This window comes from Nematostella vectensis, chromosome 1 (genome assembly GCF_932526225.1).
Source record: "Nematostella vectensis chromosome 1, jaNemVect1.1, whole genome shotgun sequence".
In the NCBI taxonomy this organism is placed as follows: domain Eukaryota; kingdom Metazoa; phylum Cnidaria; class Anthozoa; order Actiniaria; family Edwardsiidae; genus Nematostella; species Nematostella vectensis.
Window position 1 is genome coordinate 8,718,291 of NC_064034.1, and position 17,641 is coordinate 8,735,931.

General features: G+C 37.8%; 2 protein-coding genes across 3 annotated transcripts; one reads left to right on the forward strand and one right to left on the reverse strand.

Moving 5' to 3' along the window:
* Positions 1-2,206: 2,206 nt before the first annotated feature.
* LOC5520448 (pleckstrin homology domain-containing family A member 2) lies at positions 2,207-3,818 on the forward strand. Its single transcript, XM_001640236.3, has one exon. It carries the CDS (start codon positions 2,559-2,561, stop codon positions 3,159-3,161), a length of 603 nt encoding a protein of 200 aa, XP_001640286.1. The 5' UTR covers positions 2,207-2,558; the 3' UTR covers positions 3,162-3,818.
* A 5,927-nt stretch (positions 3,819-9,745) lies between these two features.
* Positions 9,746-17,554, reverse strand: LOC5520378 (glutaryl-CoA dehydrogenase, mitochondrial). Of its 2 annotated transcripts, XM_032365375.2 has the most exons (16): positions 17,154-17,386; positions 16,965-17,021; positions 16,720-16,786; positions 15,852-15,919; positions 15,492-15,554; positions 15,244-15,304; positions 15,007-15,116; positions 14,435-14,564; positions 14,105-14,189; positions 13,685-13,816; positions 12,878-12,981; positions 12,141-12,210; positions 12,016-12,071; positions 11,694-11,782; positions 10,956-11,027; positions 9,746-10,880 (listed from the first exon to the last, which is right to left on the reverse strand). In XM_032365375.2, exons 3-16 carry the CDS (start codon positions 16,725-16,727, stop codon positions 10,813-10,815), a joined length of 1,116 nt encoding a protein of 371 aa, XP_032221266.2. In that variant the 5' UTR covers positions 16,728-16,786; positions 16,965-17,021; positions 17,154-17,386; the 3' UTR covers positions 9,746-10,812. The 2 variants fall into 2 exon arrangements, with proteins under 2 accessions (XP_032221266.2, XP_032221265.2); XM_032365374.2 differs by lacking the exons at positions 9,746-10,880; positions 17,154-17,386 and adding an exon at positions 17,398-17,554 and having other exon boundaries at positions 10,942-11,027; positions 16,965-16,994.
* Positions 17,555-17,641: the final 87 nt, after the last annotated feature.

Consider the following 17,641-nt stretch of genomic DNA (forward strand, 5'->3'; position numbering starts at 1 on the left):
AAATTTCACTAAATTGAATCCTCGATATAAAGGTATGGCAAGGGACCGAGAAATAGCATTGGCATATCGACAATATCGTTACATCGAGACGATTTTCCAAATATTTTATGGTTTTTGGGACCAGAAATCAGTATCGATAGTGTCGCTATCGAACCGTTCCACGTTCTACTGTAGATACGTCTTGCCCTCTGTTTCCCTCATGATCTTGGCAAAACGTGCGCAGAAATAGCATCTCGTGACAAAAGCTCCTGCCTTGTAATCTCTTGGACATATGCAGGCACCACCGCATTTCTCATGCGACTTCGTCTGGGCCAGTCTTCTCTGCCAGACAGGGGGCGTTAAATAAGGAATTTCCTGATCTATGAATAACTTAAAACAATATACTTTATTTCCATCGTTCTTTACCTTGGGGACCTTGCTTGAAAGCTAGTGGGCGATAACGATCATCTTGGTATGATTATCAACCTTTAATGGAAATAATACCAAATTAACGTTTTTCGAAAGAACGATACAATTTTTTCTGTGATGTCACATCGTACTATCGAGGATAAATTCGGGCTCGACTATATTCTGTGAAAACACTGAAACAGTTAGAAAACAACCATAGATTGATACCGAAGACCTTTCAGCTTGTTTCGTAATAACGGAACTTAGTTTTTATCTCTCTTGCATTTTCATAATAATTATACTAAGGGCGAAAGGTGTAATCTTGTGATAAAAACAATAAAAATGAAATATTTTATTTTAATTGCACCACACGAAACAGTCAGTGTGATAGCATATGCTTTAGGCAAAGGTCTAAAACCGTTATTGTAGTAAAAAAAAAAAAGCTTATCATGCACGTCAGCGTAACAAACTACGACATTTCCTGTGATTTGTGACCGTTTTGAGTAGCTAGGGAAGGTCGGCATGTAACACGAATTCTTGGAGAAGAATAAAAAGGGTAAAATCCATCCTGACAATTGGGCATTCAAATGCTTTAGACAAGCTACCCTTGGCCCTTAGGATTATGCTTTTATCTCATTTGTATGTTGAGGTTTTTAGGGGTCGTTATTGAGTGGTTTGGCCCGTTTCGTGGTTCAGTCGGCGCCACAAGAAACGTGATAGACGTCATGCCCTCTACATAAACATGAGACAAAAATCCAAAACAAACCCCTCAAGCCTTGAAAGCCTAAACTATGTGAGAGAACTGCATTTTTTATTAGATTCATTTTCTTGTTTCTTTCTTTTGTTTATATATATATATATATATATATATATATATATATATATATATATATATATATATATATATATATATATATATATATATATACATATATATACATATAGAATTCAAGTCTTGTTACGTAACAAATACCCCATCTACGTATTTGAGTGGGTATATTATATGACAAGGAAACCAACCACCAATGAATTTTAACATGCAGTAAAACGTTAGACAGTATAGTAAACAAACCGCGCACAGGGAACATTTGCGTGTTTCCATTTTTGGAAGAAAAACCTTTGCAATACCAGCATGGTTTATCAGTACAATTTGCAAGCACGACGCTCTCTCGTGATAACCTTTTTTTAAATAATTCGACATATAAGATTCAAAGCTTCTTTCCGGCATTGGCTGACGGAGGAAAAGGCGTTTTCAGTTTGTGTTTCATGTCAATCCAAAAGCTCTTAAGATTTGACCCTGGCATCGAAAGAAATTAGTTCGACTACGCCCATTTTCTGACTGACGATTTCTTGGTTAGATATCCTCAAAAACTGCCTAGGCCCACATGCAGAAAAAAAATAACGGCTCCTGAAAAACATTGAAACATCTGCCAATTCACACAAGCAATCTCCTTTTCGATAAGTCTTTTTTTGTCGAACTTTGTAATTAAAGTGAAAAATACTTTGTTATGATTTGTGCTTTTAGTTTGTTTCCGTTTTTAATGCCTACGTGGGTAATAAAAAATACCATATGCTTGATAAATAATAAAAGCTATACAGAGTACATAGTCAAAATGTCCTGATCAGCGAATACCAAGAAATTGAGCCTTCATTCACATGTAAGACTTATGACCTTCTCACTCAATGTGAGCTCTCGTAATATAGGATTACCGAATCGATAAAGAATGTCATCATTTGTGATGAAAACCTAATGCGCAAGTTAAGCATTTTTCTGTGTTCTGATTGGTCTAAAGCTAAGTGACTGTCGTATAAATATAGGGATGACGGGCGGTCAAATGAGGCATAACTCACTTTGGTTTGCGGAGAAAGCCTTTTGTAGAAACCGCTGAAGTGGGCGCTGAGATCATTTCCTTGAAACTGTATTTCCGGAGAAAATTGCACTCGTTTAGGCCGTAAAAGCACGAAACTAGCGCATCAAGGAGGGCAGTCAAGCTTTACAAGCAAAAGGTTTAGTTTTCAAAGGATTACTCTGAAGCTGTGCTCGAGTCCAAACTATAAAGTTCACACAGAGAAGAAAATTGTTTTGGGTGATCGAATCATTGCTGCCGCTCGTACTGCAGCTTGCAAGTTTTTTTGTGGAGAAAGCGCTGAAGCGTCATATTCAGACAGAGATGGGAATAATCAAGCAAAACAACGGACCGGTTCTCAAAAATGGTTACTTATTAAAGCAAGGGGATATGATAAAACTACAATGGCACTTACGATACTTTGTGCTCACGAAAGAGTGCCTGTGTTATTATAGAACAGAAAAAGATTCAGAGATAGAGACTCCAAGAGAGGTCATATACTTTAACGATATGTCTCTTTACATCGAAGAAATCTCCGAAAAGCAACCTAAAACTAAATACTGTTTAAGACTGGTTAAGCGCTCTAGCTCAACATCGCGGTCTTTATTACTTTCTTGTTTCTCGGAGGAGGAAAGAAATGAATGGCTGGCTCAGATTCTACAAGCCAAAGCTATGTCACTTGTAATGGACCGCTCTTGGATCGGAGGGAATGACCCGGAAATACCTAAATCTGTGGATAGCGTTAGCAGTAGCTTTTACAGCGAAAAGTTAGCGTCAGCGAAAGAGGTCCTCCAAAAATGCCGACGAAGACTTTCTAGCTCCAACCGCGGTAGCTGTACGTTCGAAGAAATAAGGCGAAGCTCCACGACTACAGCCAACCCTTCTTGGAGACATACACTTATTGACTTGTCTATCGCTTCCACTTGAGCGGTGCAATCCATTCCAGATTCCGACAAAGAGCGCTTCTGAGGGGCGCTGATCGCCAAATGGCGCCTATGTGGTTATCTTTTCTCGAAAAGAAAATTTCTGACGATTAAAATAGCTATGAGAATCGATGGCTTTCTAAAAGAAAAAGAGGAATAACGTTCACATTGAGTTGATAAAATAAAAGAAGAAACGTTTTTTAATTCCGCTTTCAACACGGTGGAATGATAGAAAGGTGAAATCCAGAACCTTGACAATACTCATATTGAGAACTTTCAATAATGAACAGATATTTCAAAGAGATGGTCATTCCTCAATCCTAGAAATGTTTTAGATAAAAGTCTTCAAGACCATAAGATCAATAGTGTGCACTCTAAAATTCAAAATTGCCCAAATATTTCCCAGTTTAGCAAACGTTATTTATTTTGTTTTTAGTGCACCGAAGAAGAGATTATTTATAAGTTTAGTCTTAAATTCATATTAGAGAACGAAGAGAGACCCTCGAGTGTAAATTTTATTTCGCGAATGGGAATTGCCATCAGCCTTTAACTTATCGATAAGACTCAAAACAAATTGGATAGGGCTAATAAAAGCAATTTTACAAGTAAAGGAAATAAAGGAACGCTCCTTGAGAACAATAAATCCATGTCAGAAAGAACATCAATGAAATAAGGCAATTCATTCCCTTGGCATGTTTTTATATATGACGCACGTTAAAGATATAAAAACATTATAATGTATCGATGTGCGCGAAAAAAATTAAATTTCGAGTAGTCGTAGTTTTATTCCTGCTAGCATATTTTCCCACTTTCCCCACCAACCATTTTATCAAGTTTCCGCGTTGCAAAGCCAATTAAATACAAATCGTTGTGCTAACGCGCTTCCTCGCTAACAGATGGACGCCTAAAATAAACTCTAAAATAGCTTATTGCCAATTTACTCTGCTGGTAGTCTATCACACATTAGATACAAACACCAGAGGGTGGTTTTAATCTTAGGATCAGCAGCCAGCGTGCATTAAAAACAGCAGTAAAGCGACAGATACCTCGGGTTTCTGAACATGAATAGTCACAGCTTCGAAATCGAAACTGCCAGCTCAGCTTTTGGATAATTGTCAAGCACATTTTTACTGTCCCCAAGGGGCTTTTCCCTCTTTTCGCCCTTTCCACCTCTTAGTCAAAGCGCATCGTTTTCCATTTGATTGCGAAATATTCTGTTCATAGGCGTTTTTAAGAAAGTGCTGTGCGATATAGTGTACTAGTTCTTTTCGTTTCGGTATAAGACATCGGTTGTGCTGATTGATTATTATTAAAATAGAAACAAATACCATGTTTGCATGAGGGTCTGACGTCACTGAAAGTCCCGGTGAGTGATTTCGAGGAGGTAAATGATAAAGGACAAGGATATTGACCGGTAAGCTCTATCTATTTCGTCTTTTGCCTTGTTTAGGATACATATCACTACAATGACGACCTCGAGACTAGAGGTGCTTTTGATCATGATAACGTTGCAGGCATGTTGCCTTGGGTAACAAGTAGGCTCGGTTTCCAGCCGTGGTTTCGTCGCGCTCTCCTCCACCGTGGAATGGGGAGGATCGCGGGCGCACCGAAACCACCACGGCTGGATACCGAGCCTAGGTACCTAGAGGCTCTCTCGTTGCGTTTTTTTTTTATTTAGAGCGAGTGCCACAACTAAGATAATAGAGACTTTCACCGTCTCGCTTTCACTCGGGGCAAGAGCGAAGGGAATAAGTTTACAGGTCGTGGCATTGCCTGAGAGAAACGGAAACGCTTACTTCGTAGGCTTGGGGCGAAAGGCGAGCCACCCATACGTCCGTATTTTCCCAAATTGCGAAATCCGGGTTTTCACCGAATAAAAAACTCCGACGCCTACAAGTAGGCTATAAAGGACGGAATTTCAGCTTTTAGGAACGGTAACGGGATTTTTACTTCCAGGAACGGGATTTTAAAGTGCATCTGAAGGAATAAAAGCAATATCCTCCAAAACGGAGGATTCATCAAATATAATATCATCAATACTAGAAGAATCTTTATTTCCAAAAATCACCGATTTCCCATAAACCCCGAGTTTTTTTTACAGCCCTTTGAATATACCAGTCTGTAAAACACCTTCTTGCCCAGTCCCCTCACGGGTAAAGCGCCAGTTGGCGCGAAATAAACACCAAATAAGGAGTAAACAATTTTGGCTGCATGCGGCGTCTTTACCTTGCAACTTTATTCGACGTGGAAATAAAGTGCTTTTCCTCTTGTTAGAGGGCTTATAATGTAAATATAACCTTATACAAATATAAAACGTATATCTTGCTTGCACTTAAAGTAGCCACTTATTGATTATTCAAATGATTTTGCAATTTTGAAAGCATTTACTTTGCTTTACTGACCCAACATGGTACCATTGCAGTTATCATAGTTTACCAAAGTAGTTAGTACGAAATGCTGATTATCTCGCTAAAAGATGGGTCCTTTAGATATTGATATAGCTTACATATAATTCAAATGATGTATTACCCCTAAAACATGGATGAAATGCTAAAGGACCCACATTTTTTTGCACAAAAAGTGATATAATTTGCTTTCACATTTTTGCTGTGTATGTAAACATATTTTGTTCCGTCTCACTAGAGATGTAATAATAATAATAATAATAATAATTTGATATAGCATTATAAAAATCTCAATGCTTTACAAACATCCTACTCTATTCTACTTATATTTCTAATGGTTAAAAACTAATCAATTGTTGTAGTGCTTACAAAATAAGTACGTCTTTAAAGACGATTTAAATTTGCTGAGACAGTCGGTGTTTCTAATGTGTAGGGGGAGGGAGTTCCATAATTTAGCTGCAAAGTTTGAAAAAGATCTGTCCCCATAAGTTTTTGTTCGTGATTTAGGAATGACGAGAAGGTTCTTGTTAGCAGATCTAAGGGATCGAGATGGCGTATACGGTGTTAAGAGTTCAGTGATATATTCAGGAGCCTGGTTGTGGAGAGCTTTATGTGTGATTGTAAGAATTTTAAAGTCTATTCTAGAAGCAACAGGTAGCCAGTGAAGTTCCTTAAGAATGGGTGTAATGGCGTCCCTCTTCTTAGCACCAACGATTAGTCTTGCGGCAGAGTTCTGAACACGCTGTAGTTTGGCTATTTCTTTTTCTTGGAGTCCAGACAGAAGACTATTACAGGCATCTAGTTTTGAAGTTATGAAAGCATGAATGAGCTGCTCACAGTTATTGCGGTCAAGGTATTTCCGTATTCTGCCAATGTTCCTTATAGAATGGTAGGCTGATTTGCAGATGCTGTTGACATGTTTTGTCATAGATAAACTCGAATCGATGATTACTCCGAGGTCGCGTGCTGCCTGGGCTGGTTTGATGAAATGTCCATCAACGTCGATTTCAGGAATTATGTTGGTTGACGTGAATCGAGATGAGATATGTACAATTTCCGTTTTATCGGGGTTACAAGCGAGGCCATTTGACGTACACCAGATGAGGATATCCTTGACACAGACTTCAAGCCTTGATAGAACTGAAGACCGATCTTCAGACGGGCAAATGGACACATATAACTGCGTGTCATCAGCATACATCATCGCACCAAGACCATGTGCACGAACAACATCTTCGATAGGCGCGAAAAACAAAGAGAACAACAACGGGCCGAGTACAGAACTCTGAGGAACGCCATAACGCAGTGGTTGGCTGGAGGATAGAACACCGTCTATAAGGACTTGTTGAGTTCTGCCAGTTAGATATGATTTGAACCACTGGAGTGCTATCTCATTAATTCCATAACGATGTTGCATACGCGACAACAGAGCCGAGTGTTCTATAGTGTCAAACGCAGCCGACAGGTCAAATCCTTTTTGTCTTCTTTGTCTTCTCAGTGCTCTACCTTTTAGACTAGTCGTAGATAAAAATGAAGACCCTTTAAGCTGTTTTATTTTTTTTAACCATTTCATCTAATCGTACTGCGTTACAAAAAACACGGCGCCATTTTGGTGTGGGTAACAGCAATTCTACCTCGCACAAAATGCTTGATATCTTGCTCAAAGTTGGGTGGTCCTTTAGGTTTTCGTATAGATCACACATAATTTCAATGATACTCGACCCTCAAAACCTAGATGAAATGCTAAAGGACCCACATTTTTTCGCACAAACATTATTTTTTATCATATTTTCGTCTCGTGTAGGATCGTATATCTTGTGAGACGTGCTCTCTCTGCCTTTTAAAATGTAAACATTTGCTAAATAAATTTTCTTGAGTACACCTTTTGATTAAATAATGCATTAAAGCATTTGTTATATACAGTATGTATGTGATATAGTAGCCTTTCCAAGGGTACCATATTCTCAATCGGGATGGTTTGAGTATTTTTGTTGCCATTCTCATAGCATTTGCTTTACCCACAAAAAGTCGGCACAAATTTGTTGATGATTTCGGCAATTTCAACTCGCACAAAATGCCTGTTTTTTTTTCAAAGTGGGGTCATTTATGTATTTGTATAGATCACTGATAATTTCAATGATATACGATCCTCAAAACCTAGATGAAAAGCTAAAGAACCAACATTTTTTCGCACAAATGCGATTTGCTTTTAATTTTTTTATTTTTTATGTAATTAAGTGCTCATGAAAACATCTTATAAGTGCTTGCATTTCAAAATACTCATGTCAACATGAGTACGAAAACGGCAAACAGGTAAATCGTTTAATTTTATTTTATTTCAGGGTCGTATATCCAGCCGTTTTAGAGACAGTGTCTGAATGTAAAACTTGCGTGTTCAAACAAAAGTAGCGTAGAATCGAAGACAGAAGCGATGGAGTAATTTAAAGTAAAAATTTTTCAAAAACAACAAAATATGTAGCGAGCAGTTGTACTCGCGTGATATAACCATGAAGTAAGACAACAATAAACTTGTAAGATGTAAGATATAATTCCTTTTGTTCGTATCTACAGATATCACACTCACGATTCTACTGTTGTCAAACCATTTAGACGGCTGACAAGCTTCTTCTCCAGTTCCCTTTTCGCTTCCTGTATTTTTTGGTATTTCGCCAGCCATATATCATTTGTCTTCAAATGACTCGTCTTGGTATGGCAAAAATACGTTTCTGTAGCGTTGTTGAGTCGCTTTCTCTGGCTCGATGTCACTGGCATCGCTTTCTCACTCGGCAGTTTGTTGTTTTACATGGAGAAGCGCTCATTTTCGTGAATGAAGATGCAGACTGCGCGCGCGAGCTGACAAGTTTGATTTCCGCGCCACGCGCCCGCAATACGTTTGTCGGTCAGCGACAAAGGTGTTTTACAGACTGGTATATTCAAAGGGCAAATCGTGGATTATGGGAAATCGGGATTTTTGGTAATAAAGATTCTTCTAGCATATAGGAGATATTAGATATCGATGAATGAGCCGTTTTGTAGGATATCGGTTTTATTCCTTCAGATGCACTTTAACTCTCAGAAACGGAATTTTAATAGTTGATTTAAGGTAATTCCCTTGAAATAGTTCTACAACCCAGAATTTTTTAAAACTTGGCATTAAACAATATTGAAGTTAAGGGCTTTCAAAAAATGTAATAAAAAAATTGGGGTACCGACCTCGTTTTCACAACAGAGGGGAGTAGAGTTACCGCGTTTTAACTGATCGCGCAAGGAAAAATTCCAACTCTTAGTTTTCAAAAAGAGTGCCTATAGTCTTTAGAAAATTAAGTTTTGTTTGTCGAGCTGCCAAAATCCGATCTCCTAAACAATAACCCGTAGTAGCTAATGTTCAAAACAAATCACATTTTAAGAGATCGCACTAAAAGACATTGTTTTCGCCACTATTCATACGGTAAAAAGCGCAATTTTGAAGTATTTGTACGGCTTTTAAGAGAAATAACAAAACTTCTACAACCTAACTTTTTTTTCTTCTTTCAGTATATCATTTTTCCGTATATATTTAACTATTTGAGCAAATAAAAAATGGGGGTAACCGTTTTTCTGTCGAAGCGATTTTAAGTAAAAAACGCGCGCCTTTTGCTGTGTTTTCTTGTACAACTGTGGCGCGCTCGCGCATTTAATACCGGAAAATTCGAACAGCGCGCGCCACTATGCGCTAATGGGGTGCGCAGTACAATTCAAGGGAATTACCTTAAGATGAGAATGATTTTAATGACGACATGGTGGTCTTGATGATAGTGATGTCAGTCGGAGAAACGATGTTGGGGATGATGTTAGTGGAGATGGTAAAAATTATGTTAATGATGATGATGTTGATGTTAGTGGTGATGGTAAAAGCCAATTTAACGATGTTGGAGATGGTGTTGATGATTGGAGGGTGGAAGTAATGTTTACAATGATGATATTAATCGAAGGTAAAAGCCAATTACATGATGTTCGAGATGGTGTTGATGATTTTGGCGATCATGGGATTTAAACTTCCAGGGACGGCATTCTAGCTCCCAATAACGGGATTTGGGGGTAAACAGCGAGCAGGAAGGCGGGACTGGTGAACAAAAGCGTCCGGTAAAACGGTATTGACCCCCCTCCCCCTAGATCCTGTGAGTAGGGGAGATGAATAAACATGTTTGTGGTCATTTGGTTTTACTGTTTATAAAATTTACATGCTAGACCCACGGTATCGGTAGTGTACTGACAGGCTGGCCATGTAAACAATTTAGCTTTCAGCCGAGAAAGACAACAATGCATTATTACATTATTTTGTTAAAAGCTACAAAATTGGAATTTTTGATGAAAACAAACATGGGCCTTATATGGAGTACATCAACGGCGTAGCCAGGATTTTTAACAGGAGGGGGCCCAAAAGGCCCTTTCAAGCCATTTTCTCCTGTATTTTAGATAATGTCTCATACATTTACTGTATTTTTGGCTGCTAGAAGAGGGGGCCCGGGCCCCTGGGCCACCCCCCTGGCTACGACCCTGTACATACAAGAGCCCTTATGCTCCGAAGGATTCTTATGAAAAATGTTGTTTAACACGGTATAAACTTTTGTAAACATGTTTAGAAGAAATGGCCTGACTAATTATCTACCTTATAGGTCAATACAATACCGAGACCACTACATGTGACGTTAAAATTGTTAATTTAAGGTACACGCAATAAATACACATTCCGTATTGTCTAAATTGAACACAATCCGTATTTTCTAAATTGAAGGTATCCCCAACGCCGGTGTCAAAGCCTGCACTCCGATATGCAGGGTATCTGGGGGTAGATTTCAAGTTTGCCAATCATCATGGCCTGGCAAATATCGTCATTATTTTCTACACCCTTATTTACCAATAAGTCCTACTGTTTAGTCACCTCTTTAAAAAGAACTCCATGCAGTATCAAGCCCCCAAGCGAAACCCTTGGTATTTAGGGCCCCAACTATCTAACCTATTTCATCTTAACAGCAAGAACGACGTCCAACGCACTTTACCTTTTCGAGAAAACCTTGTTACCTGAATATTTACAGTTTTCTATAAAATTTTGACGGGGGCGACCTGACAAACGTATTCATCCTCGTGCGCAAAATAATTTGGGATCGAGCACTTTCTTTCCTCGTCAACGAAAACGCCGCGCAGGGAAAACTTATTTTTCTGCGGTAGAGACCTTTTGGGGATGCAAAGACCGCTGGGACGTTCAGTCGATTATCTAGAGAAGGCCTGGATCCCAGTAATAGCTCGGCCCAGGATTAGACCGTGAATGTCGTGTGTGCCTAGGAACAGGTACAAGCGAAAGTTAGAATTTATACCGAGATTGGAAATGTTACCGAAGTGTTAAATTCTTTTACCTTCATAAGTATTTACAGACTCCAAGTTCATGACGTGCCGAATGATGTGATACTCATCACATATGCCATTACCTGAAATATGACAAGGATTTTAATCGAGTGCTTCAATAAATAGATAATGTTGACATAAGTGGTGTTGGTGGAGGTATTTTAAGATGAGAATAATGATAATGACGACATCTTGATGATAGTGATGCTGGCAAAGTCGGATTGACGATGTTGGAGATAAAGATGATGATAGTGGAGTGGATAAAAGTACTGTTAATGATGATGACGTTGATGATGGTAAAAGCCAAATTGAAGATGTTGGAGATGGTGATAGTGGAGATGGTTAAAATTATGTTAATGATGATGATGCTGTTGATAGCGGTGAAGGTAAAAGCCAATTTGACGATGTCGGAGATGGTGATGATGATAGTGGAGATGGTAAAAGTAATGATAATCATAGTGTAAATGTTAGTGGTGATGGTAAAAGCCAATTTAACGATGTTGGAGATGATGATGATAATCGTGGAGTGGGTAAAACTACTGTTAATGATAATGACGTTGATGCTGGTAAAAGCCAATTTGACGATGTCGGAGATGGTGATGATGATAGTGGAGTGGATAAAAGTAGTGTTAATGATGATGACGTTGATGATGGTAAAAGTAATGTTGATGATGATAATGTGGATGTTAGTGGTGACGGTAAATGCCAAGTTGATGATGGTAGAAGTGATGTTGATTAATGTAATGTACCTCCCAGCATATCCCTTGATTGACGAGCAATATCAAGTGCTTTTCCACAGCTGTTCCTCTTGATCATCGATACCATATCAGGACAATGTCTGAAAAAAAAAATTACATTGGGTCAATAAATTTATGACATATATACCTACCAAAATCTATCAGCCTTAATCCTTATACTGTTACCGTGACCACTAATACAAAGCCACCTTTCAATGCTGTAAAGCATAAAAGCTGTTTGAATAGTGATTCAAATCCCTTCAGGAATTAAAATCTTCTGTAAGCCCTGTCAGGCAAACATTTGTTGAGAACCATGTTCACAATGTTACCACACCTTCCTTCGTCTTTCAAACGGCCGACTTGCAGGCAAGCTTGCAGTCCTATGGATATCTAAAATAAAGACATTGCTAATCAGGCATTAGTTATTTCAAATAAGAAAGTACCATAAGTACTTCTAACCTCTGTTGCCATGTCTGCGAGTTTCTTCTGGATAAGCTGGTTGGATGCCAGTGGTCGCCCAAACTGTACCCTAAAGGAGTAAAGTACTTGAGAATTTGCAGACAATACTCCAGTTTTGAACCTTTTTCCATAGAACACCAGAAACATCATGAAGATCCAAAAATTTGAATGTTACTGTTCTGCACATTCCAACACAAAAACAATGTTGAAGCATATTTGGCAAGAAACAATCACTATCTAAGTAAGTAAATGAACTATCTAAGAAATGTAAACAAAACAAAAAAAAAGAATTTGTAATTGATAGGATTACGTAATTACAATAAAATACAAAAATAACAAACGTCCGCAGTGCTAGATAAAGCTTAGTTCGAATAAATCGAGTTAGATCAGCAGTGCAAAAAAGGACTAACAGCAGACGATTGAAAGTAAACTAATTGTATTTCGCATATTTCAATTTATATGATATATGTAACTAATGCTCATTTCTGTATTCTATAGTTGACTATATATTATATGTATGTTATGGAATGGGCATGTTAAAAACAATGCAAAATCCAAGTTGATAAGTCTTCATAATGCCGCAATGGGCAAAATAGTAACACTCTTTTTGGTATGCATGAAATATTTGTGTTGAAATTACATATGTATTTGTGCACCCTAAGTACACCTACTGTATCAAGCAGCTAGCTGAATGTAAATTGGACTATCAGAGTATTTAATGGGCCAAAAATGCTCACCTATCCAGCACATATTGCCTTGCTGTCTCATAACAGAATTCTGCAGCTCCAAGCGCACCCCATGCTATTCCATATCGTGCACTATTAAGGCAACTGAATGGACCCTGGTGAATAACATTCATAGCCAACATTACATATGCAACCATGAAATTATTGAAGATACTGTATCTCAGCTGTTGTAACATAACAGTCTTATTTTAATGGTGAACTAATGTATATGTTTGATAAATCAATAGGGGAGTTGGCTGTGCCTCTCACCGCTGTGTTTTGGATGGGATTCCTGGTTTTGACATGAGGTGATTTAGTTGGTCTTGCCTTTTTTCAGATAGTTTTTCTCCGGGTTATCTGGTTCAACCTTTTTCACAAAACCAACAATTTCTACCTAAGCTGTGATCCATTGTCAGACATGAGTTGCATGATAGTTGCCTGAGGAGCCTTCCTTTGCCTTCAACTCGACTACCTGAATCTGGGCTCTCATAATTTATCATTCCAATGTGAATAGCTTCACAAATTTATATTTTATTCATTGATATACCATTCAATAACTGAACAAATGAATAAAATCAGACTTATTGCTCAAATAATCTTATGTGCACTGTAGTGTCTATGGTATAAAAGCCCATCCTTGCTAACAAATCTGTTCACCTGATTGGCAAAATCATCATTATATTGGATATACAGGTATTCTAAAAAAAGGGCTTATTTCTTCATTATTATTTATGTCATTATTTTTTGTAAAGCATACTTTTTTTCTGTATAAGTACTGTACTTTATAGGCAAAGCTTATATAAAATATGTGAAACATACCTTAAGCCCTTCAACGTTTGGAAGGAGGTTCTCAGCTGGTACCTCCACATCCTCCATTACGATCATTCCTGTGGCTGATGCACGTAGAGAGAATTTGCCATCGATCTTGGGTGCTGACAGACCAGCCATGCCCTACAGGTGCACAAAACACATAAAATAGTGTAACAAAGTACATTCACATCTCTCATCAACTTTGGTTTAATATCAATCATTTAGTAGAGCATGCAATTCTGCAGGGAAGGGGATCTCTGAAATGGGAAACAATTCTGGGGAGTTGGGAAAGACAAAAAACCTCAGTCTGCATAAAGTAGAGACATTTAGCCTTCAATTATTTAATTATTGCTCACATTGGATATACATTTTATCTTGGATTGAGGTAGTGACACCAGACAAGTACATACTGAACACATTTCAATTCACCTTTTCTAGAATGAATCCTCTTATAATGTTGTCCTCACACTTGGCCCAAACAACAAATATATCAGCAATCGGAGAGTTAGTAATCCTAAAAAAATAACACCATGAGACATTAGGTGGATCTCAATAACTCAATAACCTTCCTTTCTTTAGGCTGTTAAAACCTGAACATACTGTACACTGCATGTGAGACATCATATCTTTACAAACATAATGGCACAAAAAACATCTACTGCAGCTGTATTGAGCAAGAAGAATATTTTTTTTTCACCAACCAAATGTTACATATGTACAGTATTTGTATTTGTATATTTTTAATAAAAAAGATCGTACCATGTCTTGGCACCATTCAGTATGTATGTGTTGCTTGACTTGTTGTACTTTGCCTTGGTTTCCATACTGCCTGGGTCACTACCATGGTTTGGTTCAGTCAGACCAAATGAGCCAACTATTTCACCACGTCCTGTTGCGATAGTATGAATATCAATGTCTGATATTATGATATTGCATTGGTATGTTAGCAGCTCTGTTGCTAGGAGCTGATTAATTAAGAAAAGGTAAGGCATAGCTTATCAATGGCAAAAAAGGATTTTCAATTTTATGATTCCCTTTTAGCACCTGATATGCTTTAGTTGTTTGTATTAAACCTACTCAGCTTTTGAGAATATTATAAGGAAACTCAATTTGTAAAGATAGACGAGGCAGTATTCAAATCCTGAAGACAAACTCTTCTTTTTCAAATGGGTCATTTTTTTACTCCAATTGAAACAAACATTGAAGCATGAAATGCTGGCTAAAGGCTACCCAGGCCTTGGGTGGATTTTGCAAGACAAAACTTGATGTCTTTTAGCATTGTTCTGTCATGATAAGTAGTTTCCATACCCTGCCCCCTTAAAGCAAAGTACCTAGTCTAGGAAGATACTTCTGTCGCTGCTCCTCTGTACCAAACACATGAATAGGGTGCATTACAAGAGAGGACTGGACACTCATGGCTGAACGGTAAGCACTGTCAACCCTGACAAATAATAATGAACAAAATATTTTATTAGGTACTATACGATAAGAATCAATAAGCTTTCCCCTTTTTTTTTAATTCAGGTACACATCATATTATGTGTAAAATGAACATGATCACAACCAACCTTTCCACCTCCCTAGCTATGAGGCCATAAGCAACCGATGAGACACCAGCACAGCCATAACCTAATCAGTAATAAACCAAAAATGCATAAAATGAAAAAAATATAATAGATACCATTATTTAGTATTGGTTACACAGCCATAACCTAATCAGTAATAAACCAAAATAACATAAAATGAACAAATATAATAGATACCATTATTTAGTATTGGTTACAACTGTACACCCATCTAAATTAGAGACTCTTACCGTCAATGGTTGCTCCAAGAACACCAAGCTCACCCATCTCTGGGAAAATTTCTCTCTCAAAGACTGAAATCCAAAATATAGCAAATAATCTAATGTAAAATGAACAGACAGATGTAAAACACAATCCGAATTTAAGGTATAGTACAAGAATACATGCTAATACCAGAACAGGGGTAGCTTAATGTCAGTTTGAGGTTGATTTGAGTTGGGGTTCAAATGTGAACAGTAGGTTGCTTGCTTTGGCACAGACCTTCATTCATATTCCCAACAGGATCTGAGACATCAAAAAATGTATGTTGTTTAAAATGAAACTGTCAGGTCACTATCTTTGAGCCCTGTTTGCAAGCAAGGAGCACAGACCTTCATTCCTATTGCCCATCAAGATCCGGGGCATCAGTTTCTCTTGGCAATAGTCCCTAAACTGGTCCCTGTACAATAAACAATTATTAAATAATTTTATAAATAGATCATGATAATCAAGTCTTGGAAGTATGTTCAGAAAATTGATGTTTAATAAAATTTGAATAAGAGTAGTATTATAACAGACAATGAGAAAAATGTGCAAAATGTTCAGTAGTAGCACATTTGATAATGAAATATAAAAAAAAATGTTCAGTATAACCCTTTTACTCCTGGGTACTTTTGAGTAAAACAGACTGAAAACCAAAACCTCTTCCCCCCCCCCCCCCCCCCCCCCAATGTTTCCAACAATGCACTGCAGTGCCTTTTCTTTCTAGCGATGGCACTGCTACAGCCTGTTGCATACAACAGTTTTGCTTGTAATTTGCTTAAAAAATTACAGCTTTTTCACATCTGGAGAGTGCCTTAGGACATCATGAAGTCTATTTGGGCATAATTAATGCTGTGCTTATGGATATTTGCAGGCTGAGGTTGATTCAATGGGATAATTCCTTGTTTGGGCTTCACCCAGTGAGAAAGGGATTTTCTAGTGAATGGCCTCATACTCTCCAATGTGGACCATCTTTGCTACCCAAGAAATAAATTATTCATGACACTAGTAGAAAAGACGCTTGGTGAGCTAGGTGCATTGTTTTTTTTTAAGGGATCAGGTCTTACTGTAGCCACAGGTTGAGAAGGAATACAACCATTTTTTACTGAAATGTAGTTTTACCTACAATACACTAAATATTTAAGATTCAGAAAACAGCAACAAATATGCAAAATGGTCAGTTCTTTCCCAGAATACGAAGAAAATCTTCATACACACCTAACCATGATTTCCTCCTCAGTGAGCCGACAGTCAAGATTTAATGGGTCCTGGTAGTTGAATTTTGCTTTAAACAGAAGCAAAGTATATGTCTCATTAATAATATGCAATCAGGGTCTGGTTATTAATTTTATGTGACACACTGTGATGTAAACCATGGATTTTTAGAGGACCAATTCACAAAAAATAAGATATAACTTTAGGTTTAACTATTTGTTAAACCTAGTGTTCATTTGAATACTCACCAAAGCTTGACCTTTTTTTCTCTTGAACAGCTGTACAGTCGTTAAGGTGAAAAAGTCCTAACAACGGTCAGATACAGGAAATTTATAGTATAAACCCATGCAGGAAGCGAGAACTACTTTACAAATGTAAGGTACGTGTTGCAGGTACTAGCAAAGGCTACAAACAGGTTTACAAAGTACTGTACTTACATTATAACTTATATTTTGCTTTCCAAGACGTGAAGACTGTTTCACAAATATAGTATTGTGTCCAATATTTACTACAAAACATTGCAAACGAACATCCCTGGTTAAAGAAATTATATTTGTCGTACAAAAGAGTTTCGTGTTATTATGAGTGGTGACAAGAAAAACGTTGCATAACAACCAAGAGCCAAACGGTGCATGGATTTCGAAGAAGATAGCAATTCCCATGCATTTTGTTAATGGATACAATCTTGTTGGGATGCTTGAGTCGACTGCACACGATACAGAAGCGCTGGAGACGGTTTCGCTGATACCAGCGGGCGGATAACCCCACGGAACATTCGGATCGCCATCTTCGTTGAGAAATGTGACACTTTTTTACGATTCGACTTAAATTTTGAGCCCGCAAGATACCAGCGGTCATAAATAGTAACAGGAATACCATGCAATAATACTGGAAATTGACAACTTTGTAAATGAATATAGAATAG